Consider the following 27,612-nt stretch of genomic DNA (forward strand, 5'->3'; position numbering starts at 1 on the left):
TAAGGAGCTCTCACAGCAAACTAAAATGCCCCGGCACACTGGCTGAGAATCACTGGTCTAGATGTGGAAAGCTGGTAAAGACATACCACAACACTTGCAGCTGTAGGTAAGGAACTACAAAGTATTGACGCAGGAGGGTCGAATACAAATGTGGACCACATTATTATTTTCTTCAAATTTTAAAAAACGTGTCACTTTCATTCCACTTTAAAATTATGTGCTATTTTGTGTTAGTTAAACACAGAAACACAAATTAAAAAGTTTAAGTTTGCAGTGGTAAACTGGCAAAATGTGAAAAAGTTCAAGGGGAAAAAAATAATTTATCCTAGGCAGTGTAAATTTATGTTGGCTGATCTGGCCCGCAGTGTAATTATATTTGGCCCCCGAGGCAATTTCAAATTAATATTACAGCTGGCCCGCCAGTATTACATGGCGGCAGCGCTATAATGCCACATTCACTGCTTATACTACAATTCCCATGGAGCTCTGCTGTTGTTTTGGCGCATCAAAACAACGCAACAGACAGAGGCAGACACGCCCTCTCCTCTGTGTCAGTAGCGTCTATGGTAGCAGTCATGGATGTATTAAGAAGGTAGTGAGCAGTCTTTGTGCACACTCCTTCTGCTAAAACCCCGGTGGACTCCATATCCCCGTTCATCTTCCCCAGACCACACTGCAACCTCAAACTACAGCTGTCACTGTGTGACCCTACTAAGAAATGGCAAAAAGAAAGGCAGAAAATTGAACTTTTTGGTTGGTTCTGAACACACAGATGTGCCAGAGAGGTGAGATGGTTAAGCCGTGGAAAAGTGCTGAATAGATATTTTGAACTGTATGAAGAAATATGTCAGTTTCTGGAAAGCATAGGGAAGGACACAGGAGAGCTACGGGAAGCTCTCAAACAGTTGTAAAGTTAATGATGTGTTGCCTCCTATATTTAAAATACACAATTTGCTTTTTGTGCACTGTATTGTCTGTGCTTTCACCCTGGATCAGGCTGTGCCAAGGTGAAATTTTAAAATTACTTTGCTCTCCTAATTGCTCTACGTTGCCCAGACTGTGTTGCTAACTAAAGCAGCGATGGTGGACGCTGTCAATATAAAACACATTGATGGGCTGCGTAAATACTATAATATTTGTAATTATGAGTGTACGTTTTTAAGAGCGGAGGGGGCCGGTGTAAGGTAAACTAGGAAAAAATGTGGCGGAGCAGCGGTCGTTGCTCTAGAAAGTTACGTGTGCTTCCTAAAAGAAACCAGTGGCTTCTTTTAATTTTGTTTACAGTACGTACGTGAAATGTGCCATTTGATGTAGCAACCAGTCATCCCTCATCCAGTGAATCACATTGCAAAATGCCACAAACTGAATAGCTGTATGTTATACTTTCAATTTGCTTTGGATTTTTTTCTTTTTTGGGGGCGCACAAGCGCAGAATTTCTGTGCGAAGAGACCGCATCAGCGGTACACAATTATTTTTTGGCAAGCTGTCCTGCGATTGACCAAAACTGCCTCGAGCGCGATCGAAGCATTGAGCACCCGTGAGCTAGACATTTTCAGTATATCTTTCATTGCTACATGTCAAACAAGTTACCAGTGGGTGCAGTTGATTCGCAGAAAACCTAGATGACTCAGCATTCATGATATACATACTCTTAAGGCTTTGCAATTGGACAATTTGTTCAAAGTGTTGGGTTAAAAAAAAATAGCAGTGTGCCGTTCATTTTACAAACTCAAAACTATTTTGTCCAAATGTTTTTGTTTCTAGGATTTACCAATGGATAGGTTTCCAATGACGTCACCACAGTGCCTTAAACCAATCGGATACATTAAGGATAGAAAAAAACTTCATGCTTCACCTATCACCTGTGTTCTCTGACCTCTATGACACACATGATGGCATAATTGGAAACCTATTCATTCTTTGAATCACAAAACTAATATTTAACTGTATGACCACAGTTTTTATAACTGCTTCACATCTGTGTGGCATGGAGTTAAGCAATTTGTGGCACCCATCAGCTGTGATTCCACTCTCAAATTCCTTAACAACATTCCACAATTAATTTAGATTTCTTGGTTTTGCTTCAGAAACGGCATTTTTTTATACCACCTCACAAGTTCTCGATTGGATTAAGATCCGGGGATCAGGCTGGCTACTCCATTAGATTAATTTTGTTGGTTTGGAATCAATAATCTGCATGTTTACTAGTGTATTTGGGGGTCATTGTCTTGTTAAAACACCCATTTCAAGGGCATGTCCTCTTCATCATGAAGCTACCTGACCTCTTCAAGTATTTTGATATATGCAAACTTATCCACGATCCCTGGTATGCGATAAATAGGCCCAACAGTATATAGGAGAAACGTGCCTATACCACGATGCTTGCACAACCATGCTTCACTGTCTTCATTGTGTACTGTGGCTTGAATTCAGAGTTTGCAGGTCATCATCAAACTGTCTGCGGCCTCTAGACCCAAAAAGAACGATTATACTCTCATCAGTCCATAAAATCTTCTTTTCCTTTCGGGTTATCCCGTTAGGGTTCACCACAGCGTGTCATCTTTTTCCATCGAAGCCTATCTCGTGCATCTTCTTCTCTAACACCCACTGTTCTCATGTCCTCCCTCACAACATCCATCAACCTTTTCTTTGGTCTTCCTCTTCCGCTTTTGCCTGCCAATTCAATCCTCAGCACCCTTCTCCTAATATACTCACTCTCTTGCCTCTGAACATGTCCAAACCATCCAAGTCTGCTCTCTCCAAAACATCCAACTTTGGCTGTTCCTCTATTGTGCTCATTTCTAATCTTACCCAACCTGTTAACTCCAACCGAGAACCTCAGCATCTTCATTTCTACTACCATAGTTCTGCTTCCTGTTGTTTCTTCAGTGCCACCGTCTCCAATCTGTACATCATGGCCGGCCTCACCACTGTTTTATAAACTTTGCCCTTCATCATAGCGGAGACTCTTCTGTCGCAGAGAACACCAGACACCTTCCACCAACTGTTCCACCCCGTTTGGACCCGTTTCTTTTTTCTTTACCTCACTCTTTATTGCTTTGCATTGTTGACCCCATGTATTTGAAGTCATTCACCCTCATCAGTCCATAAAATATTCCTCCATTTGTCTTTCGGTCGGTTGATGTGTTCTTTGGCAAATTGTAGCCTCTTCTGCAGATGCCTTTTTTAACATATGGACTTTGCGGAGGATTCTCGTAAATACATTGGGTTTGCACAGACGTCTTCCCACTGTCACAGTACCTGGAGTTGGCTTATTGGCTAAGCCTTTACCATTCTGGTTATTCTGGAATCTATGTTGATGGTTGTCTTCCATTTTCTGCCATGTGTCTCTGGTTTTGCTCTCCCTTTTAAGCCATTACAGATCATTTTAGATGAGCATTTTATAATTTGTTGCACCTCTTTCCAATGTTTCCCCACTCCCAACCAAACTTTTAATCAAAGTACGCTGTTCTTCTGAACAGTGTCCTGAACGAGCCATTTTCCTCAGGTTTTCAAGGAGAAATGCATGTACCTCAGGTGCTGAGTTCATCCTTAAATTGGGGCCATCTGATTCACACCTGTTTTTCCCAAAAGTGATGAGCTCACTGATTGAATACACTGTTATTTTTTTAACACACCCCTTTCAACAAATTGCCCAATTACTCAGCCGTAGTATATCAAGAATGATGGGTCTCGTTGGTTTTCTGAGAATCTACTGCACCTACTGGTAACTTCTATAACATGTAACAATAAAGAAAAAAATACTGAAAACATGGATAAAGCTGGCTAATCACATTAGACTGCTATTATTTTGAACATTACTGTACATTGCTCTTTGGACAACAGCTTTGGACATCATATAAAATTTTATACATTTTTTGTGTTTATAACATGTTTGTCTTCTGTCTCATCTTATTTCACTTGTTTTCACATCTACTTTCTGTAATTTTGTATTTATTGTGTTTCTTCAACTATCTATATCAACACTAACCTTCAAGAGGACTTGCAGCTCTTCAATCTTCTGAGGAAAAAATGCTGAGACTAGTTCTTCTGCCTTTTATCAGAGGAAAAAATATGTATAAACAAAGTGATCAAAGTCAAGTAAGCCATCTGACTGGGAACGAGTTTGGGGTGTACCACCAGCGCTCCAGCTCCAGCGCTCCCGTGACCCTTCTGGAGATAAGCATTTTGGAAATTGGATTTGCTTGAAGTCTCTCAGAAGTGACGCGAGAGCGCTGGAGCCTTTCCCAGCTATCTTTGGGCAGGAGACAGGGTACAGCCTGAACTGGTTGCGAGCCAATCGCAGGGCACACATAAACAACCATTCACACTTATAATCACACTTATAGTTTTAGAATCCCCAATTAATGCATGTTTTTGGGATATGGAAGAAAACCGGAGTGCCTGGAGGAAACCCATGCAGGCACGGGAGAATATCCAAACTCTACACAGGCAGGGCCGGGATTTGAACCTCAGAACTGTGAGCTAGACGCTGTAACTCAAGGCTGGCCAAATCGAGTGCGTCACCCATGCTCAAAGTTGCAAAAGTGTCATTCTACGACATCCAAGGGGTCCCCATATTGGCTGCATCCTCTGTACGTGACGTCACCCTGACATTCGCCAATGAAAACACACTGTGCAACCTAACTGTGGGAGATGAACACGTCCCTTCTGACACGGAAGCTCTTTTTGAAAAGGAGAAGCTCTTTTTCGAAAAGGAGAACACCACACAACCGAGTGAAGTTACCGGGCAATATTACACTATTGTTTCAAGCCCTCGGGGCAATATTACACTATTGTTTCAAGCCATATTCAGATGATATGCCATCACGGCCAAACCGCATCCCCATCAGATCCACTTCCGCGGCGGAGATGAGCCATCGCGGCTCATCGCAGCCGGCCAGTGTATCTTATGACGGAGCCGAGCCGTGCTGCTTTAGAGGGTTGTTCATAGCCGCCGCATTACGCGATGAACACCATCGAGCCGGAGCGCTTTAATGCTTTTTTGTCATAAGCAGCTGAGTGAGGCAGAGCCGAGCCGTGCCGCTTGAGGGAGTTGTTCATAGACGCCGCAGTACGCAACAACATCGTCGAGCCGGGGCGCTTTACTGCGCGCACGCGGCAGAGTGAGGACTTCTCGGCTGGGTTCTTCAGAGCCGCCGCCATCCGCAAAGCCCGACACAGCAGCCCGACGCCGTCCGATGCGCACATCGACATATTTCGTACGTGGATCTTTTGTTAAGTTATGAGAGACCGATTATGTGGTCCAAACTATTATTTTTTTAGTAGGGTGTAGTTGCACCCATGCAATCAATTTTTCACGACAAACCAGGTCTCTTGCAAACTTTTGAAGCGTAAATCCATTCTCCTGAGTGTTCAAGCAATGTCCAGCAATGCAACAAGCCGCCATTTTGATTAACACGAAGGACCAACAAGCTACCTTCCCGGAGGTAAAACTAATGGAAACAAAGGAGTCCACTTGGGGGTGTCTCTGTCCTTTACGTCACTTCCTGCTTCTCGAAAACAAATCCCTCGAGAGGATTCTCATGGCAGGAATTACAAAAAGCTGTATACGTCAAAATCATGTTTTGTGGTATGGTATATTGTCTGCCCTTTTTTTCATTAATAACATACTAAAAATCATCCATTTCATGACAAAACAACGAGAGCTCAAACTACGTAGAAACAAGAGTAATGGGCACATTGAAAAAGTGGAAGGGCTCACACAATTAAAATGCTCAACGCTATAGTTTAACAGCAGCCGCCGTGGCGGGGGGCCGTGTGGCCATATGCTACGTCCACGTGCGTGCTGCTGCACCCTGAGTATGTTGTATATTTAAGTCTTGGTCTTCGTGCCACTTGTTGCCAGACCATTGTGTGTACGTATAATGCATCCGTGTTCACGAGCGTCACCTAGCATAACTGCCTCATCCCATGTCATTGCGCGACTAAGCCATATCGCGTCAAGTTCCGTTTTTGTTTTGCCATGTCTGATTTTTTACATTGTTTCATGTTTTTTGGACCAAGCCTTCATGAATTTTGATCTCTTTATGTACCCCAGAGCCTGAATTAATGAGAACTGATAACCTACCTACCAACCTAGTTCTGAAATGTAGGAAATCAGACCCGCAACATTTTTTTTCGGGCTTATCATTTGCCTTCCTCAGAACTTTTGTCAGCACATTTGACATGCCAGTAGGCATATGTGACAGCCGGCATGCGAGCAAAGGCCAGCGACACCAAAACTGCACAATATCTGAACAAAGTATTTTATTTTTGTTTGTTTGTTTTTTTAATTGTGGTTGTAAATTATAACATTATTGTGATCTCGAAATACATTATTGCTCAAAATATGAATCACACTTTCCAAGACGCCTCGACGCCTCCCAGACGGCAGCTTACAGTCCTCCGTAAAGTTGAAAGTGACTTACTACAGCCTTGATTTGTAGATGCTGTGCGTGGAGGTTCACGAGCAGGTAAAAAAAATATTAAGGCAGTTATTTTGCAAATATTTATTTTCGTTGTTCAGTGAAATAGTGCTCTCTTTTGTATAGTCATCTCATACGTTCGGCAATGGGCAATAAGGAAGAGGAGTAACTACTGGATTTGTTAGTTGCTTTTATTCATTAACACTCCGGCATCACACCGAACTCTCAAACAATAACAAGCTCCTCTGTTATACTCACACTTCCCCTCGTCTAACTTATCCCCCCGCCCGCGCTCTTAAAGGGGGCCACTCATTTTTATAAATCTTACAGTATTTTTAAATTCATGTCAAGGCTTCACTTTACGCTACAAAAGCCCAAAGGATGATGACTTAATATTAGATCGATAATGTAAGTTAAGCTTTTTGATTCATTTGAAAAAAACCTTCAATTCTACGATTTTTCGTTCAGAGTTAAACATGTGTTTGTGTTGAATGAATAAAAGTTTTTTTTCCACATTTTTATATACAGAGAAAGAAAGAAAATAAATAAAAAAAGGGAGAGAAAAAAATAATTATTTACATTCATTAACAGTGCGACAATGATACCTATATAAATGACAGCATAGGAGGGTTTTTCTCATCTCTAATTATCTGATCTGGTAGGTCATCCTCAACGAAGGTCTTACCCGTAAGTGAGCAAAAAAAATTAACCTTAAAGGGAAAACAATAGCAATAGTCATAGTAGTCAAAAATAGAAGAAAAATCATACCATCTCAAAGCACCTTACAACAAATGTTCCAAAAACAATGTACAATCATTTACATATTCGCTTCAAGTAAAATATTTTTTAGGTTTCAAATTTTCTTGGTTTCAGAACCCTTGGGTGATACCTGTTCTGACAACTAGACGAGATGCAGTACTTATGAGTTTAAAAAAAAAATACACTGCAGAACATGCTAAGAAAAAAAAATATAATAATAATGGTAACGACAACAAAAGGAATAAAAGGTGGGAACCAATGAACACAATTTTATTTCACATTATGGAGTAGCATCTTTTGATGTTATGACATATTTTGTCCAGTTTTCCCAATGTCTTTCAAACTTGTCTTGCTCCTGCCTCATAATTAAAGTTAATTTCTCCATTTTAAAGATATCTTTAACCACTTTTAGCCAATCCTCAACTGTGGGAGTATGCTTTATCAACCATTTCCTTGTAATAGCTTTTTTGCTTGCTAGTGACAAAATACTGTACATATAGATTCATTTTCTGGACCCTTGACAGTGTCCGATATTAATCCCAAGCATAACAATTCAAATTTTAAAGGAATCTGACTTTCCTAATTAGATAATTATTCTCCATATTTTGTTTAATGTCTTTTCAGTATTTTAAAATGATTGGACAGTCTCGGAATACATGAAAATGTGTCGCCTTATTCTCTCCACAATCTCTCTAGCAGGAGGTACTTGCATCCAGTTAGATCCTCTGAGCTGGAACGTTAAAAAAAAAAAAAAAATCTAGCTACATTTTTCCGCCCAAATTCTCTCCAGGACAGAGCAGAAGTACTTTTCCACTGGTTGGAGATTATCTTTTTCCAAGTTTCCACTTGCAGTTTAATGTTACTTTCCTTTTCCCATTTCTCTTTTATATATATATATATATATATATATATATATATATATATATATATATATATATATATGGAATCATCACCGTCTAAATCCTGTAATATTCTATAAATCTTAGATGTTTCCACTCAATGGGTCTGACTTATAAGCAAGAAGGAATATCTTAGCCATACACAAATTAGTTTGTTATTCTTCTTTTTTCATTATTTTCCCTAGGTAATGTCTCAATTGCAAAAATCTATCAAAGTCTTGATTGGTTAATATAAACTGATTCTTTAGTTCCTGGAATTGTTGAAGTGCACCCCCTTCATAAAGATCACTGTGTATGATGAGGCCCTTTTCTGCCCATCATTTGAATCTTATGTCAAACCCATTGGGTGGAAAATCTAAATCATATCCGATCCATTTTATTATCCAGTATGGTTCCTTATGCTTGTTTTCATTAATTATTCTATGCCAAATCTTGATGGACACTTTCATTAATGGCTTGGTGTCTTTTAAAAATGTAACCAGGCCTGTGTACCCTATGATTGCTTGTAATGGAATATCACTTCATAGTATACGTTCTATATCTTTAATGCAGCCCTATGGGGGCACAAACCAGTGCAATCTGTAGGCCGGTCCCAAGCCTGGATAAATGCAGAGGGTTGCGTCAGGAAGGGCATCCGGCGTAAAAACTGTGCCAAACAAATATGAGCGTTCATCTAAAGAATCCCATACCGGATCGGTCGCGGCCCGGGTTAACAACGCCCGCCCCCGGCACTGCTAACCTGCAGGGCGTCGGTGGAAATTCAGCTACTGTGGGTCGAAGACAAAGAAGAGGAGGAAACCGGATCCAGCGTCAGAAGAAAAAGAGGAATGCACAGAGCCTACAACTGAGTGTAGGGACTTTGAATGTTGGGACTATGACAGGAAAAGCACAGGAGTTGGTTGACATGATGATTAGGAGAAAGGTGATATCCAAGAGAGCAGGTGGAAAGGTAGTAAGGCTAGAAGTTTGGGAGCAGGGTTTAAATTATTCTACCACAGAGTAGATGGGAAGAGAAATGGAGTAGTGGTTATTTTAAAGGAAGAGCTGGCTAAGAATGTCTTGGAGGTGAAAAGAGTATCAGATCGAGTGATGAGACTAAAATTTGAAATTGAGGGTGTTATGTATAATGTGGTTAGCGGTTATGCACCACAGGTAGGATGTGACCAAGAGTTGAAAGAGAAATTCTGGAAGGAACTAGATGAAGTAGTTCTGAGCATCCCAGACAGCGAGAGAGTTGTGATTGGTGCAGATTGTAATGGACATATTGGTAAAGGAAACAGGGGCGATGAAGAAGTGATGGGTAAGTACGGCATCCAGGAAAGGAACTTTGAAGGGCAGATGGTGGTGGACTTTGCAAAAAGGATGGAGATGGCTGTAGTGAACACTTATTTCCAGAAGAGGGAGGAACATATAGTGACCTACAGGAGCGGAGGTAGAACCACGCAGGTAGATTATATTTTGTGCAGACGATGTAATCTGAAGGAGGTTACTGACTGTAAAGTAGTGGTAGGGAGAGTGTAGCTCGACACCATAGGATGGTAGTATGTAGGATGATTCTGGTGGTGGGTAGGAAGATTAAGAAGACAAAAGGTAGAGCAGAGAACCATGTGGTGGAAGCTGAAAAAGGAAGAATGTTGTGCAGCCTTCCGGAAAGAGGTGAGACAGGCTCTCGATGGACAACCGAAGCTCCCGGAAGACTGGACGACGACAGCCAAGGTGATCAGAGAGACAGGCAGGAGAGTATTTGGCGTGTCATCTGGTAGGAAAGGGGAGAAGGAGACTTGGTGGTGGAACCCCAAAATACAGGGAGTCATACAAGGAAAGAGATTAGCGAAGAAGAAGTGGGATACTGAGAGGACTGAGGAGAGGCGAAAGGAGTACATCGAGATGCGACGTAGGGCAAAGGTAGAGGTGGCAAAGGCTAAACAAGAGGCATATGAAGACATGTACACCAGGTTGGACACGAAAGAAGGAGAAAAGGATCTCTACAGGTTGGCCAGACAGAGGGATAGAGATGGGAAGGATGTGCAGCAGGTCAGGGTGATTAAGGATAGAGATGGAAATGTGTTGACTGGTGCCGGTAGTGTACTAAATAGATGGAAAGAATACTTTGAGAAGTTGATGAATGAGAAAATGAGAGAGAAGGAAGAGTTGAAGAGGCAAGAGTGAAGGACCAGGAAGTGGAAATGATTACTAAGGGGGAAGTCAGAAAGGCACTACAAAGGATGAAAACTGGAAAGGCAGTTGGTCCTGATGACATACCGGTAGAGGTATGGAAGCAATTTGGAGAGATGGCTGTGGAGTTTTTGACCAACTTATTCAACAGAATACTAGCGGGCGAAAAGATGCCTGAAGAATGGAGGAAAAGTGTTCTAGTTCCCATTTTTAAGAACAAAGGGGATGTTCAGAGCTGTGGGAACTATAGAGGAATAAAGTTGATGAGCCACACAATGAAGTTATGGGAAAGAGTAGTGGAGGCTAGACTCAGGACAGAAGTAAGTATCTGCGAGCAACAGTATGGTTTCATGCCTAGAAAGAGTACCACAGATGCATTATTTGCCTTGAGGATGCTCGTGGAAAAGTACAGAGAAGGTCAGAAGGAGCTACATTGCGTCTTTGTGGATCTAGAGAAAGCCTATGACAGAGTACCAAGAGAGGAACTGTGGTACTGCATGCGTAAGTCTGGTGTGGCAGAGAAGTATGTTAAAATAGTACAGGACATGTATGATGGCAGCAGAACAATGGTGAGGTGTGCCTTAGGTGTGACAGAGGAATTTAAGGTGGAGGTGGGACTGCATCAGGGATCAGCTCTGAGCCCCTTCCTGTTTGCAGTGGTAATGGATAGGCTGACAGATGAGGTTAGACTGGAATCCCCTTGGACCATGATGTTCGCAGATGATATTGTCATATGCAGTGAAAGCAGGGAGCATGCAGAGGAACAATTGGAAAGATGGAGACATGCACTGGAAAGGAGAGGAATGAAGATTAGCCGAAGTAAAACAGAATATATGTGCGTGAATGAGAAAAGTGGAGGGGGAAGAGTGAGGCTACAGGGAGAAGAGATAGCGAGGGTCGACGACTTCAAATACTTGGGGTCAACAATACAGAGCAATGGAGAGTGTGGTCAGGAAGTGAAGAAACGGGTCCAAGCAGGTTGGAACAGCTGGCGAAAGGTGTCTGGTGTGTTATGTGACAGAAGAGTGTCTGCTAGGATGAAGGGCAAAGTTTACAAAACAGTGGTGAGGCCGGCCATGATGTACGGATTAGAGACGGTGGCACTGAAGAAACAACAGGAAGCTGAACTGGAGGTGGCAGAAATGAAGATGTTGAGGTTCTCGCTCGGAGTGACCAGGTTGGATAGGATTAGAAATGAGCTCATTAGAGGGACAGCCAAAGCTGGATGTTTTGGAGACAAGATTCGAGAGAGCAGACTTCGATGGTTTGGACATGTTCAGAGGCGAGAGAGTGAGTATATTGGTAGAAGGATGCTGAGGATGGAGCTCCCAGGCAAAAGAGCGAGAGGAAGACCAAAGAGAAGGTTTATGGATGTGGTGAGGGAAGACATGAGGGCAGTTGGGGTTAGAGAGGTAGATGCAGGAGATAGGCTAAGATGGCAAAAGATGACACGCTGTGGCGACCCCTAACGGGACAAGCCGAAAGGAAAAGAAGAAGAAGAAGAAGAAGTATACGTTCTATATCTTTCCATTTTGCTTTGTAGGAAAGGTTCCAAATGTCAACTAAAGTTTTTATCTGCACCGCTTGATTGTAATTTTTAGTATTTGGCCTCCCTTGTCTTTTGATAACTGGAGAGTCTTCTAACGAATTATTGGTTTCTTGCTCTGCAAAATAAATCTTGATATTAATTTGTCTAATTCTCAAAATGTCCCTTTTGGGAGCTCTACCGGTATATTTTGGAACAGACAGAGTAATCTTGGTAGCACGTTCATTTTTATTGTTTCCACCCTCTTTCCTAATCCTAAAAAAGGAAGCAGATTCCATTTGGTTAAATCGGATTTAATTTTCAAGATTAAGGGGTCGTAGTTCTCTAATATAATTGTGCCCAGATTTATAGGAATATTCACACTAAATATTTAACGGTTTTTGAATTCCATTTTACATTAAGTTCTTCCTTGATGGGCTGGCTAGGGAAATAATTAAATGTCAAAATTTTAATTTTGTATGTATTCAATTTCTTGCCTGATACCAGGCCATATTGGATGGGTGTCCCAAATATATCAGAATACCGTCTGCCTACCTAAACAGAGCAATTTTATGCTCTTCGTCCGTCACCACCTTGATGCCCTTAATCTTCTCACTGTTTGATCCACTGACTCAGTGGCTCGATAAAAAGAGCAAACAGTGGTGAGAGGGAAACCCTGACGATAACCACTCTCCAGTTCAAAGCCAGTGGATAGTCCTCCATTGATTCATATTTTAGCAATTGGTTAGTGATATAAGGCTCGTATGGTATTAGTGAAATCATGATGGAATTGGAATCCCTGTAGTATCTTATATAAAAAAAAAGACAAACGACGGAATCAAACGCTTTCTCTGCATCAATCCCTAATAGGATAGCATCTAGTCTGTTCTTGTTTACGTGGTTAATTACATGTTCTCCTGACATTGTCTTGTGTTTGTCTTTGATGAAACCTGTTTGATCCAACTGTATAATATGTGGGAGCATATGAGCGTTCATCTGAGATGTCACGCTGTGGCGACCCCTAACAGGACAACCCGAAAGAAACTTACTTATTATTATTTTAAGGCATTTTGCTAAAATTGAAGTAAAAAGTTTATATTCCATGTTCAACAAGCTGATTGGCCTATAATTAGAGCATTCCGTCGTATCTTTCCCTTCTTTTGTTATTATTGTAATAATGGTTTCTCTCCAGGATGGAGGAATTTCTTCTTTCCTCAAGTCCCAGTTAAATGTTCTAAGCAACCGTGGGAATAACAAATCTTAAAAGGTCTTATACTACTCTACTGTAAACCCATCAGAACCTGGGATCTTGTTGAGTTTTAATCTAGAGATTGCCTTTTGAAGTTCATCTGTTGTTATATCGGCCACTAATATTTTATTCTGGTTTTCTGTGAATGTTGGGAGACAGAATGGTAGAAGCAGAGATTCAGGTGAGTTATCCCCTTTGCAGTCCATCTGTGCGTAGTTTTTGGTAATATTTATCAAAGGTATTATTAATATCCTGAAGTTTGTATTTCATTTCTTTAGTAATTTAGTAATTTTGTACTGTATAGTGCTTGCACACCTACGTCATAAAATCACGTGACTTTTGTTTATCTCGCCATATTGCCGGTCAGGTTAAGCATTGCTCAATGCTAGGTCGGTTGGAGACACGGAAATATGTCTTGTAGCACGACTCCGAGTCTAGATATTTAGAAGATGAAAATAAACGACAGTACGTGGGAAACTTAGATAAACTCAGCATAGAGGACCAGTATGTAATGCCGAAGTCGATGTTTTCGCCGAGAAGAAACTGGACTGTTATTCGCTTCCGCTTGTCTGAGACAACCGGATATACACACGGATCTGGTGAGTAAGTCGTCGAGATTTACACGGAAAAGTTTGAAAGCGTATAAAAGTCTTGACGCATACCAATACTTTGTGGCTGGATCTGTTCTCATCAGGAATAAATCCCACATAGTGATGGCTTATGAGTGCGGAAATGTGTTCGGCGACACTTCAATCAATCAATCTTTTCAGTTAGTATTCACTCCAAATACCAATATTTAAATAAATGACCCCTGGTTTTACACAAACTACCATTCATTAACTATGGTTGAAAATAAAAAAACGATGGTTGACGGCTTGTGAACGCGGAAGTGTGTTAGGCGACACGTTGTCCTTAGCCGGAATCCAGGGGTTAGGGGTCGCCACAGCGTGTCATCTTTTTCCATCTAAGCCTATCTGCTGCATCTTCCTCTTCAACACCACCTGCCATCAGGTCTTCCCTCACAACATCCATCAATCTTCTCTTTGGTCTTCTTCTCGCTGTTTTGCCTGGCAGCTCCATCCTCAGCACCCTTCTACCAATACACTCACTCTCTCACCTCTGAGCATGTCCAAACCATCTAAGTCTGCTCTCTCTAACCTTGCATCCAAAAAAATCCAACTTTGGCTGTCCCTCTAATGCACTCATTTCTAATCCTATCCAAACTGCTCACTCCGAGCGAGAACCTCAACATGTTCATTTCTGTTACCTCTAGTTCTGCTACCTGTTGTTTCTTCAGTGCCACCATCTCTAATCCATACATCATGGCCCGCCTCACCACTGTTTTCTAAACGTTGCCCTTCATCCTAGTGGAGACTCTTCTGTCACATAGACACTTTCCGCCAACTGTTCCACCCCGCTTGGATCCGTTTCTTCACTTCCTTACCAGGTTCACCGTTGCTCTGTATTGTTGACCCCAAGTATTTTAAGTCGTCCACCCTTGCTATCTCTTCTCCCTGGAGCTTCACTCTTCTTCCTCTGCCCCTCTCATTCACGCACATATATTCTGTTTTACTTTGGCTAATCTTCATTCCTCTCCTTTTGCAGTGCGTACTTCCATCTTTCAAAATTGGTCTTCTGCCTGCTCCCTGCTTTCACTGCAGATCACAATATCATCTGCGAACATCATGGTCTAAGGGGATTCCAGTCTCACTTCGTCTGTCAGCCTATCCATTTCTATCGCAAACAGGAAGGGGCTCAGCGCGGAACCCCGATGCAGTCCCACCTCCACCTTAAATTCTTTTGACACACCTACGGCACATCTCACTGCTGTTCTGCTGCCATCATACATGTCCTGTACTATTTTAACATACTTCTCTGCCACACCAGACTTACGCATGCAGTACCACAGTTCCTCTCTTGGTACTCTGTCATAGGCTTTCTCTAGATCCACAAAGACGCAATGTAGCTCCTTCTGACCTTCTCCAGGCAAATAATGCATCTGTGATACTCTTTTCTAGCCATGAAACCATTCTGTTGCTGGCAGATATTTCTATAGTTTCCACAGCTCTGAACATCGCCTTTGTTCTTAAAAATGGGGACTAGCACACTTTTCCTCCATTCTTCTTGCATCTTCTCTCCCACTAGTATTCTATTGAATAAGTTGGTCAAAAACTCCATAGTATTTCATAAAAATACAAATATTTAAATAAATGACCCTTGGTTTTACACAAATTCTCATTCATTAACTATGAAACGTGCATGGAAGTGATTGTGGCCACACTTAACCTCTGTAACCCTCTGTAATAGACAGTTTTTTTCAACACACATTGTTCTCAAATGACCCAACTTGGAATTATAAATACTTTTTGGTAATTTGAGATTGAGAAGAGTTTTTACTGTTCTTTAAGTTGAAGTCTAAATAAACTGGGCTGTGGTCGGCAAGATCCAATAACCCAATTTTACAGGACTTTACAAAACCAATATCTTTACTATACATAAATAAATAATAAATTTTTGAGTATGTTTTATGTGGTGGAGAATAGACGGTATAATCTCTGGGCGTGGGGTTTAACTCCCTCCATACATAGCAAATGCCCATCTCAGTTGTAATCTTTTCCACTTTTTCCCCTCTTTGTCTTCTTTAATTCATGTGTTCATTTTGTGAAACATGAATGGATGGATTTTATAAGCAACACACTATTTTAAAAATATAAAGATATATATATAATCATTCGAGGGTGTATGGACACAAAAAAAATATAAGATAACATCTCCATTTCAGATGTCAAGAAGTGTTTGAGGCTCTCAGCGTTGTGTTTTTCCATGGAAACCGGGTCGAAATGGCAAAGTCTTTGAGTGTTATAGGTTGCCGACCCCTGCTCTAGTGAAAGCATAAAGATTTTTTTTAATGTGCGTGTAGGCGCGCTTTGATTGTGTTCATTATAGTAGTTGCGAGCACACTATGCTTGCGTTTATTACGGTATTTGCTTTAGTTTATTTCGGTTGTTACAGGTATTGTGACAACAAGCTCAGTGTGTGTGGATATGTGCATCGATGTGTGAGTCAGACGGGACTGCACAGGCGTGTGCAGCGGGAGGGTAAGAAGGATAAAAAGAGCACGACCTGGGCAAAGTAGCTTTACCGTTCCCACCACCCGGCTCACGTGTACAATGAGAGAAGGGAGTTAACCCAGAGGACAACCGCGGCCGTTGAGAAGACATCTCCCCTGCGTCTCCTGATCACGGTCAGGTGACTGGAATTGGAAAGGTTAAATCGCTATTTTCACAAAACTGGCATGCGCATTGAATGAAAATAGCTTGAAGTTTCCCAGTCGGATCATGGTCTTTGGAGAAAATAATTTGTCAATTTTGCTCTCAAATGGAAGGCGAAAATGCACAGTTAAACGAATATATGTGGATTAACATAGGACAATTTACCAGAGCGAGACTGCTCATGTTTTTTTTGTGTGTGTGTGTGTGTTGAGCCCAACGACCTGCCAATCTGCCTTTTGTGTCAGACGTCTATTATGCATTTTAGAGCTCTGATCTGGAATTACCAAAAGGGACTTAACTTCATAGTCAGAAGTTAGTCACTTTGACAAATAAGCCAGAGAAGTCGATTCAGTTTAAAATAAATAAATAAATAAATAAATAATGAAGCATCCAGAGACAAACGCTTGCATCACATCAACCGGAACATAGAAAGGGCCAAAAAGCCATACAACGAAGGGGAATTTATTTTGGGGGGGTGGGGGGGAAGGGAGGAACACTTTGGTGACTGTTGAAATTTTGTCCTGAAAACAAAAATCTTAAACAAATGGTATCAGATCTTCAATTGTCCTGCCACACTGAATAGAATATCAGATATCAGCATGGCTACTGATTCACAGTTGCAGTCAGACCTCCAATCATGTAATTTAGTGTTGGATTAGATGAGAATTGTGACTTATAAAATAACACTTGGTTGAACTGATAGTTTGTCTGTGTGTGAGACCAAAAACTTTTTTTTTTTCATATTACTGGCCTGTGGTCATGGTACTCGGTGGCACGGTGGTGCAGCTGTGAAGTGTTGGCCTCAGAAATCTGAGGACAGGGGTTCAAATCTCAATTCTGGAGAGTTTGCATGTTTTCCCCGTGCCTGAGTATAATTTCTCCAGGCACTCCACTCCTCCCACATCCCAAAAACATGCAATATTTGGAGAATCTAAATTCCCCATAGGTGTGATTGTGAATGCGACTGTTGCTTGTCTCCATGTGCCCTGCAACTGGCTGGCAACCAGTTCAGAAAAATATTGGGGTCGGCAGGAATTTTTAGAGGCGGTCGGGAAATCAGAATCACGAAAGGTTTTTTTTTTTTTTTTTTTTAATCGCCTGATGTGGCTCCTTGAAGTACCAAAGTAAAAAATGTAGCTCTTGAGCTGACTGGTTGGCCACCCTTGCAAACCAGTCTAACCATGCCGCCCATGTTGAAAACACGCCACGTTGAGGTCCGTCTTGATAATAACTGTTGGAGGGAGTGCTCCTCCATTAGGATTGTAGCTGCTACTGGTGTACCATTAACAAATGAAGCAAAAGCAAAAGTATCTCGGCCCTATTCTTAGAATGGTGTATATACATTGTATTTTGTGAAATCATTGACAGCATGGTCCATTACCTCTTTGGTGACTTTCTTGGAGAAGTCGTCCACCTGCAAATGAGTAAGTCATGAAAAAGTGCCTTGAGTGCTAGTTCTTGGATCCCATTACATAACTGACCAGCTCATTTTACTCGACTCCGTGCACATTGAGACCGTCAATTTATAGGGTATAAAGGACTTTATATAATCGACATTATAATATAAATGCAAATATGTAACTAGCCAGAGCTCACCTTCTGCTTCGACTCGGTGCAAATATCCATAGCGGCCATGCTTCTAAAGTTGAAATTAAGTCAAATATGTTTAAAGCTTAGGTGAGCTGCAAGAAATGTGAGTATTGTAATCCTCACAATTCGTTGAAATTCAACGCTACGGGAAGACGCCACAATTAGTCAGCATTAAAACTGAAAATGAAAGTACATTTTGGAAGGGGGGGGGTTCCTGCGCTCCACACCCGGTGCGTTGTGGGACTTGTAGTTATATTGGACATCGTTTTATCGGGTCATTTTTTCTTCTTGCGTATCAAAAATCTAAATAATTCATCATAATTGATCCAGCCGTTCATTTCCATACACTTTATCCTATTAGTTCATTAAGATATAGGAATTTACAGAGATTTGTTGTCATAGTTGACCGCTGTGTTTTTATTTAATTTTTATTTGTTTGTTTTGTTTGTTGTTTATTTTCTTTCTGTTTATGTAGTAAATGGGGTGGGGATAGAAACTGCTTTCTCTGTGAAGCAATGCAGCTACTCACCACATAAATTATTGTCATTAAACTTTTCGAGCTGTTAAAATGGACATTACATTGTGCACGACTGAGAGTTCATGAGGCCTATCCATCCATTCATGATCTGAGTGACTTATCCTCACAAGGGTCACGGTAGTGCTGGAGACTATCCCAGCTATCTTCGGACAGGAAGCAGGGTACACCCTGAACTGATTACCAGCCAATCACAGGATAAAAATAGCGACAAATAACCATTCACACTCACAATCACACCACTTATTGTCTCCAGTTAATGCATTTCTTTGGGATGTGGGACCAAACCGGAGTACCCAGAGAAATCTCAATCAGAAATGGAGAGAACGTGCAAATTACAGAGGTAGGATTGGGATTTTGTTTCTGAAGAAGACTCACAAAACAACAAGAACACTCGATATGTATGTTAGCCTTGTTTTATGAACTGTTGAAACTCGCTCAGATTAGAGATGAAAAATCTAAGAAAAACATTACAGTCCACTGGCAGTAAATTCAATTACATTTTGTGTTTCTGTGTGTGTGTGTGTGTTGTGTGTGTGTGTGTGTGTGTGTGTGTGTGTGTGTGTGTGGTGTGTGTGTGTGTGTGTGTGTGTGTGTGTGTGTGTGGAGAGCTGTGGTTACATTGCAGTGTTCTTTGAGGTACAGGGTCACAGTTTTGTTTTGTTTTTATTAGGTGCACGTTGAGGCCTTAAAAGAAGTATGGGTCTTAATGGTGGCAGTCACTAATCTAAAAAAAAAAAAATACTGGATGGCTCATTGTCGCCATCCGCCATCTTAATACTCCCAAAATAACCCTAACCGACCTGTGCAGTAACAGTGATTAACTGCGTTAATCGCCAGTTTCGTGGCTGTGAGAAGTTAGAAAGATTTACGTTGACACTGTTTAAGTTTGTTTGTAAAGGTTTTTTTTTCTGATGAGCTTAATTCACTTGAACAAAGTTTTGTTTATGGTTGTTGTTGTTTACTGTTCACTCTCTGCTTTACCTTTGGAGGCCGACGCTTTTTCGTGAAAAAGCGATGTAAATAAACTTCATCAGTGGATAAGCAAGAAAACACGTTTTCTGTGAATTTTTTTATTTAAAAGTTGAAATCATTCAATTGAAATAGGACGTCACAGAGACAACAAATGAACAATGCATTTAGCATGTATTTTCCCATTGCAAGTCCTTATTTCCAAAAGTATATCTAACTGATTGACTTCAAATCTAATGTTTTTCTGACAAAAAAAATGCAGAGTTTTTTGCTATATTATGATGATAGTGCTGCACAGCGTATTTTTTGGAAAAGTTAAAATGTCACGGAAATCGGGCCCTTGGTAATATGCAAGGTTTCTTGGCAGTCACATTGTTATCTGTCTTTCCTTTGCACTTAGCCTTTTTTGGCTTACCAAGTCAAATTAAAAATCCTTCCTGTTACCAGAACTGAAAAAATGTCAAGATCACATGACCAGTTTTAATTCTACATGCCAAAGTTTGAGAAAAGCCCACCATAATCCAACCTGTAAACCATGTCCTCCACACGTTTTGGGAGTACGGTATCCAGTGTTTTTTTTTTTTTTTTTTTTTTTAGATCAGTCTTGGCAGTACGGTGTGACTGGTTAGCACATCTGCCTTACAGTTCTGAGGTCTGGGGTTCAAATTAAACCCCTCTGTGTGGAGTTTGCATCTTGTCCCGTGCCTGCGTGAGTTTTCTCCGGATATTCCTGTTGCGGGTTTTGTGTAGGTGGGCATGCGTGTGGATGTGTGGGTGAGATGGACTGTGCTTGCATCTATGGTCAGAAGAGAGTGTGATAGGAAAAACAAAGTTGATTCATGGCGAATGGGAATTGTTGTGTGCAAAAACAAAATAAGGCGATTATAACAGCAAGTCAGTGCTCCATGATCTTAATACTCCCACCATTGAGCTTCAGAGTTACGACACGAGAAGGTAGTTAACCCCGAGGAGGACAACCTTGGCCCTGGAGAAGATGTCCCCCTGTGTCGCCTGACGACAGTCAGGCGACCGGAGCAGGAACGGTTAACACTGGCGACCACGAAGGGACTTTCTCATGTTGTCTCAGGAAGGGTGAGCATCCTCTCTTTTCACCAGAATCGGTAAAGTACTTGCTTTATTCACTGGAGTTAAGCGAACAAAAGATGGCTCCTGCTCGCAATCCCCACGAATACGTCGGACTCGAGGCTAGTCCCCCCGACTCTAGTATGGTTGTTTTCACGTGACGTCACCCATTGTGCTGCCTCGAACGGCGGGCATTTTCCCTGAGCTCCATTACTCATACGTACACAGGGTGGATGACATTATGTTTCTAACTGCATTTATTGAAGACACGACCGACAGCACATCAAGCCCAGACTGACTACTAGGCTACCTGGCATACACAGATCATGGGGCTCAGGACTGCGTCACAAAGGTGCACTATTGTGCCCTTGATCTTTTACTCTATATGACAGAAATCACAAAGGAGGAGCACTTACCTGTATGCTAACACAGAAAATGAAAGGCGGTGGAATATGCTTTCATATCAATGAGGAATGGTGCACGGACGTTACACAGCTCAGCACACACTGCAGAAGTTTTCGTTTGCTACAACAACCTAACTATAAAAAATATAAAATATGTGAAAAAAATATATACGGGCACTTCCCTGTATGCTAACACGGGAAACGAACGGCGGTGGAATATTATTTTTTTAATATCGAGGCAAACTCCATTTATTCAATTTTTTTTTTCAAAAAGTAAAACCTGTATATTAGTTTACCACAAGCAAAATGAAATGTTTATTATTTGTTTAAAATTTGATGGATGACAATGGCAGAAAGACAAAAGAATAAACGAATCCAGCCTATCACAAAATTCTTGAATCTTTCAAGTGACTAACAAAAAAGGATCTTAACTGTAATGTTGGCCTTCTGAAAAGAGTATCGATTAAGCTTGTTAGCTCGGCAACACATCAGCACGATGGAGGTTGAGACCGGGCAGCGTGATAGCAGCGTCGGGCAGTCGTCCACAAAGCCAAGTCTCCGTGAACCACAGAGCCACAGAACGTCCAAAGTCTTTCGTCGGAAGCATTAGGCTATGTCTCCGCTTACACGGCCGGACTTGTGTACCGGATCGTGAGGTTTTGAAGAGCGCGCTGGTGAGCAATTCTGGAAAAAGCTTCAGCAAATTGGTGAGAAAAGAAAAAAAAGTCAGAAGAAAAGTCAGGAGAAGGTTCTGTGATGGTCACCAAGTCCTCTCTTGTGTACTTGATTCCCGAGATTTCTGTGAAACACAAAAACACAAACAGTAACGGAGAGCATTCCGGAGTCTACAACACTGGTACACATTGGGTAGAGAGGTTAAATGGCGGCGCGCAGTGGTTTATGGGTAATTCAGCAAAATGTGACAGTGAAAACAACCCACAGTGATGAGCGACGCTCCTGGGAGTGCCAGGTGTGTGAGCGGAGCTAAACAATATTAGAGGGTGAAGAAATGTGAACATTATAACCCGTTTGTGTGTGACGCAACTTGTGGAAACACATTTGCCGATGGGCAGGAAATACTCACTCGGCCGCAGTTTTTGCTATAATTCTTTTGCTGATGATGTATATCAAAGCCGGCGTCACGAAGCAGAAAGCCCTACACACAGTTGCTCAGCCCCTAAACAACTAATGCAAATGACAAATTCGAACCCATTCTCCTCTGACTATATGAGACGTCTTGTGCATAGCTCACCAAAATTTTTTAAGCCAGAGGAATGTAGTCCAGTGGCAGCTGGGGACATCCAGCAAACTCTTCTTTGCACTCAGCTCCGCTCAAAGCTACCAACAAGGCACTGTTCGCCTCGCCAACCCCTCTCTGACACTGAAGAGGAAGATGCAGAGCCGAGGGAAAGGATCCCCATGTTGCGACCAGGCCAATATAACGGCACCACAGCATGGAGGGAATTCGTGCACAGGTTCGAATCTTGTGCACAGGCCAATCATTGGTCTGGAAAGACCATGACTACACAATTCAAGTTCTGCTTAGTTGGAGCTGCGGGAGCCATCGTCCACCGATGCCTGACTGTTCTGGGAGAGACTCTAGTGACAGGTCAAAGTTCTATTGTGTTACTTTTCTAAAATGTTTACGGAGCTATTTTCATTGATTTCCTGTCTTTAAAAAAAAAAGTGCTGTCCCACACTATTTGTCGATGCTACGCCTCATCGTCTGCTGGTATTTGATTTTTCCTGGTCGCCACATAGTAACTGTCGAATTGAACTTTAGCTTCTATTTTTTTTTTTTTTTTGCAGTCACTAACATTTGATGGGCGCGATCATGCTCGCTGAAAGGATCAGTGCTGGTTGGCGCGACAAAGATGACGCTCAACAAAAGACCAACGTTCCCAAATGCTATTTAGCCTAATAACTGGCATATTTATTTCGACCAAATGCAAGTTCTCAAAACACAGTTGACATTGCGTGAAATCAATCATATGAGCCCCTTACCTATGCCGAGAAGGTGGAGAGCCATTCACCCAGGTAGAGGTCCGCTTGTCAACCAGCTGGGCGTCCGTACGAAACCCGCAGCAGACTCTACCTGTTTGTACTCTGCATCCCTCTATTATACTTTTCAGTTGCGTGCAAGAGAAAGGACGGGTGGCCTACCCGTCCCACCTGGCGCCGCAACAATTGTAGCCAATTTACTATTGACACCTAAGTGTGTCCTTCAGGCTCTGAGAAACAACAGTCAAGATATCCCACAACAATGTTCATCTTTGGTATGCATGTGAACAAGATAGTAAAACACAACTTATATGCGAAAAACAAGTGAGTGTATGCATGCGAACACGATAGTGAAACGGTCAAGACGTCTTGACCAGAAAAACAAGTGAGTGAAAAACAGGTGAGTGAAAAACAACTTATATAACCATGGTTGCACAATACATTCGGGTATTCAACGGTTATGGGAAGCATCACTAATTAACACTCCTTTCACCTCCCATGATTGGTGGGGGTGGGCGATTGGAAAACGGAGTCGATCTTACTGGGATCCATGCAAATCTCTTCCTCGGCCAAGATGAAGCCCAGGAACATGACGGAAAGCAGGTGAAACTCGCAGTTCTCCATCTTGACATATAGGTTGTGTCATAGTAGTTGCTTCAGCACCTCGCTGACGTCCTCGATGTGGGGAAACTTCGTCTGAAGAAAAGATCAAAATATCGTCGAGGTGTGCTCCTCCTGATGACTGCAAGTGTGTCGGGGACCTGGCTTTGCCAGATCGTCTGCTGTATCCTATAAGTATTGCAGGTAATTACTGTGGATGAGGCGCAGGTGTGCCCCTCCTGATGACTGCAGGTGTATCAGGGAACCTGCACAGCCAGGGCTAGGACCGGCAGGAACACGACATCTCGAGGCTGTTTGGGTAGATTGTGTGACGGCGTGCCCAAAAAAAAAAAAAAAGACAGACTACCATCCTCTTCGTCGCTTGATTCAGGTGTGGCCAATACGTCGAGCACACGCACATAAAGGCGCGTTCTCGCAATCAGGCCTCCTATTGACGACAGTCGCGGCGATGCACGCGTGCAATGGCACCCCCACCCGCACCTTCCATCGGTCGATCGGGAGAGGCTGGCTGCTTGAAAAGTAGATCTTGGGGGGAGGAATCTGGGCACCCCTGAGTTACATTAAAAACATTTCTGGGATATAACACAGGTAATGTTTCAGTATCTAACTATAATAAGTATCAGATTGTGATTTACTTTGACTTGATGTAAATTCTAATGTTAGACTGTCCATATCTATATGTGAACGGTCATTTCCCCCTGTGGTACCGTGTTATGTTGAAGTTGAAAACTTTTCCCTTCTCCATGCTTTAGAAAGATGTAGATAATCTACTGCTAGCTTCCATCAATAGATTGAGAATAGATAGTGCCGTAAATTACACGAGATTATAACAATATATCATGATGAAATAAAATGTTTTGATTATATGAATATTTAGTATTGAAACTGAATGTCTATTGACCTCTTTAAAAATGTCTGTCTCAGCCTGTGGAGTGTCAAGAAATTATGATTATGGTATGGTAACAATTACATTTGTATTAGGTAACAACTACATACTCAGGTATAACAACTCAGTAAATTATTTTAAGGTCTTGAGATTCCAACCCTAATCACACCCGCAACGTTTTAACTGCAGGCACGACGAGTGGACCACACCCGTGACTTTATATCTGCGGGCATGACTGACTACACCCGTACATTTTTCAAATGTGAGTGACTGTTTTTTGGTCAGAAGCGAGTGTGAGAGGAAAGAGAAAATCAATACACGGCGACCAGGAACTGTTGTGTCCAAAAAGAAAATAAAGCAAGTATAACAGCAAGTTGATGCTCCGTGATTTTACTACTCCCACCATTGAGATTTAGAGTTATGACGCGAGAAGGGAGTTATCCCCAAGGAGAACAACCTCGGCCCCAGAGAAGACGTCTCCCCTGCGCCTCCAAACCGGAGCAGGAACAGTTAACACTCCTGTTTCCTCCCATATTCCAAGAACATCATAGGAAGTTAATTGAAGACACTAAATTGTCTGTAGGTGTTACTTTTGTTTGTCTTTAGCTGCTAGTTCTGGGTGTACCAACCCTCTTGACCAAAGTAATCTGAGACAAACGCCAGCACACTTGTGACTTTATTGAGGATATAACCAGAACAAAAAACTGGATAGATGGTCTTATTGATCCATATTTAACAAACAGGTTCATTTTACGTATTTTTTGCTCAAGATGATGAAACTGCCAGTCCATTCCATCCATCCATTTTCCATACTGTTTCTTCTTCACTAGGTACCTGGGAAAGCTTTTCGCCTATCGCAGCTGACCCTGGGCGAGAGGCAAGGAACACCCAAAACTGGTTGCCAGCCACTCATAGGGCAAAAATAAACAAACACCCATTCATATTTAAATTTAGTCACTTTCAATTTAGAGTTTTCTGTTACCTTGTATAAGCGTATATGGGTTTGGATAAAAACATAATCAATTTAGGAGAAAATCATAAGCTTGAAGCGATGCCTGCATTACATATGGTTTCGCATGATTTTAAGTTTGAGCATTAAAATCACATTATTTTACCTTGAAAAAGAGCACAGCATATATAACTTAAGGACAAAGTGATAAAAACCTCTGTCTCACAATTTGAATGGAGCTACAAGAATTTGATGACTTCTTGAAAACCAGAGTTTTTTTGTCAAATCCAAACACGCAAAATATCAAGGTAGTGGATTTTTATAGAAAATTGAATGAAATCTATTAGGGTAATCTACAGCGGAACAATGCAGGGAAAAGCAAAACAAAGGACAGAAAAACATTGGCAACGGAGAGTGAACTTGTGATGTGAGGGTGGAAACAGCATACGTGGTGACTATGCAGAGAACTCGGGGGGTCCTTGTTCTCATTCATTTAAACCCAAATATGAACCAATCTGTACTTCAGTAGCCTGCAAATTGGACTTATGTTGCTTGGAGCACAATTTAAGCAGGCTGGTCAATTCCCCTAAAGTTTTGACGGCCTGCTCCGGACTGGGAATAGGTAGCTTTGATGGATGCTGCCGGTTTACCTCCCAACCAACTTGAAACTTTATTAGCAAAGGGACTGTTTCTTTATCAGTTAGATGTCAAATTCTCACACAGCCAGTCGGGATCAGCTTGCGCCTTTATGACTAGAGTGTCTTTGGATTAGTTGTTCACTTGCAAAGATTTGCAAAGCAAATCTGTAACCATCTGCACACATTAATTCTGGACCCTTTCCCAGCTATCTTTGGGCAAGAGATGGGGTACACCCTGAATTTGTTGAATTAGATGAGCATTTTCATGAATACTGTAGTGTTTGTTTGTATTTCTTCAACAATCTTTGTATTTTTTATAGAAAAAAAGGACATCATAAAGTGAATTTAAACATATTGACATATTTGTGTGGCAGACATCTGACACAAAGAGTAAGTCACTCATTAACCGTGTACTACTTTGTACTCGTGGTAGGAACCAAAGGGCAAAGGCTGTATTTGTTTACACTGACGAGAGGACGAAAGGTTTCTTTCATTTAGTTGAATATCTGATTAAAAGGCTATAGTTTTGTCAGACGTCACTGTGGCCCAGAAATGCAATACAGTACACCATGTAAATGTTGCGAGCACACTGGGACATTTCATCATTCCTCACTAGTTACATGCTGATTAAATAATAATTGATGTGACCAGAACATTTGTATCCATGTCATTTCAATTTTGTGAGGTCCTTCAAGAAGCCAGACTGAACTACTGGTCTTACTGATTTTTTTTTTTGTGAGGTCCTACAAGAAGCCAGACCGAACTAGTGGACTTGCTGATTTTACTTTTAAAAAAATGGGAATCCTATGTTCTTAACTATAGAGAGAACGCCTACATCATAGAAAAGTCAATTCACGTTTTGACTGTGACTTTTCCTGGATTTGGTACCTGTACTTGGTACCCATCATCATCATCATCAAGAATGTAAGTTTTCATCACTGCTGCTAGTCATCTTTAGTTAGCTCCAGCTAAAAGCAGAAAGTTGAATGCTAAATCGCGATCTATTTCATCTTAAATCCATTGTGAAGGTGGTACGTATACTGGATCATTACATCAGTGTTCATAAAATGAATGTCATGCACCAGCTGAGCTCATTCATGTAGTGTTATCATCACTGGATATTACAGTGAAGAAAATAAGTATTTGAACACCCTGCTATATTACAAGTTCTCCCACTTAGAAATTATGGAGGGGTCTGAAATTTTTTATCGTAGGTGCATGTCCACTTTGAGAGAGATAATCTCAAAAGAAAAATCCAGAAATCAGAATGTATGATTTTTTTTTAATGATTTATTTGTGTGATACAGCTGCAAATAAGTATTTGAACACCTGAGAAAACCAATGTTAATATTTGGTACAGTCGCCTTTGTTTCCAATTACAGCGGTCAAACATTTCCTGTTGTTGTTCACCAGGTTTGCACACACTGCAGGAGGGATTTTGGCACACTCCTCCACACAGATGTTCTCTAGATCAGACAGGTTTCTGGGCTGTCGCTGAGAAACACTGAGTTTCAGCTCCCTCCAAAGATTTTCTATTGGATTTAGGTTTGGAGACTGGCTAGGCCATGCCAGAAGCTAAATATGGTTCTTGTGGAGCCACTCCTTGGTTTTCCTGGCTGTGTGCT

The 27,612-nt window shown here is 41.5% G+C and overlaps 1 protein-coding gene and 1 long non-coding RNA gene across 8 annotated transcripts in view; one reads left to right on the top strand and one right to left on the bottom strand.

The window, feature by feature from the left end:
• Positions 1 to 18,125, bottom strand: part of psme1 (proteasome activator subunit 1) — a 43,619-nt gene extending 25,494 nt beyond the window's left edge. For 2 of the 6 annotated variants that reach the window (XR_009792800.1, XM_061805774.1), the window contains exons 1-3: positions 17,905 to 18,125; positions 17,690 to 17,722; positions 3,993 to 4,055 (exon numbers count right to left, since the gene is read on the bottom strand). Coding sequence is in view for 4 of the 6 variants with exons in the window: in XM_061805774.1 (XP_061661758.1) it covers positions 3,993 to 4,055; positions 17,690 to 17,722; positions 17,905 to 17,943 (135 nt within the window). In the remaining 2 variants the exon portion in view is untranslated. The remainder of the gene's footprint in view (positions 1 to 3,992; positions 4,056 to 17,689; positions 17,723 to 17,904) is intronic. The other 4 variants (XR_009792801.1, XM_061805775.1, XM_061805772.1 and 1 more) reach the window with 3 other exon arrangements.
• A 1,880-nt stretch (positions 18,126 to 20,005) lies between these two features.
• Positions 20,006 to 27,612, top strand: part of LOC133492927 (uncharacterized) — a 28,953-nt gene continuing 21,346 nt past the window's right edge. Inside the window, exon 1 of one of the 2 annotated variants that reach the window (XR_009792803.1) lies at positions 20,006 to 20,497. This is a non-coding gene — a long non-coding RNA (uncharacterized LOC133492927). Of the gene's footprint in view, positions 20,498 to 22,611; positions 24,103 to 27,612 lie in introns of those variants that run through there. The other variant, XR_009792802.1, reaches the window with a different exon arrangement.

The sequence above is a fragment of the Syngnathoides biaculeatus genome, chromosome 19 (assembly GCF_019802595.1).
Source record: "Syngnathoides biaculeatus isolate LvHL_M chromosome 19, ASM1980259v1, whole genome shotgun sequence".
Taxonomy (NCBI): Eukaryota; Metazoa; Chordata; class Actinopteri; order Syngnathiformes; family Syngnathidae; genus Syngnathoides; species Syngnathoides biaculeatus.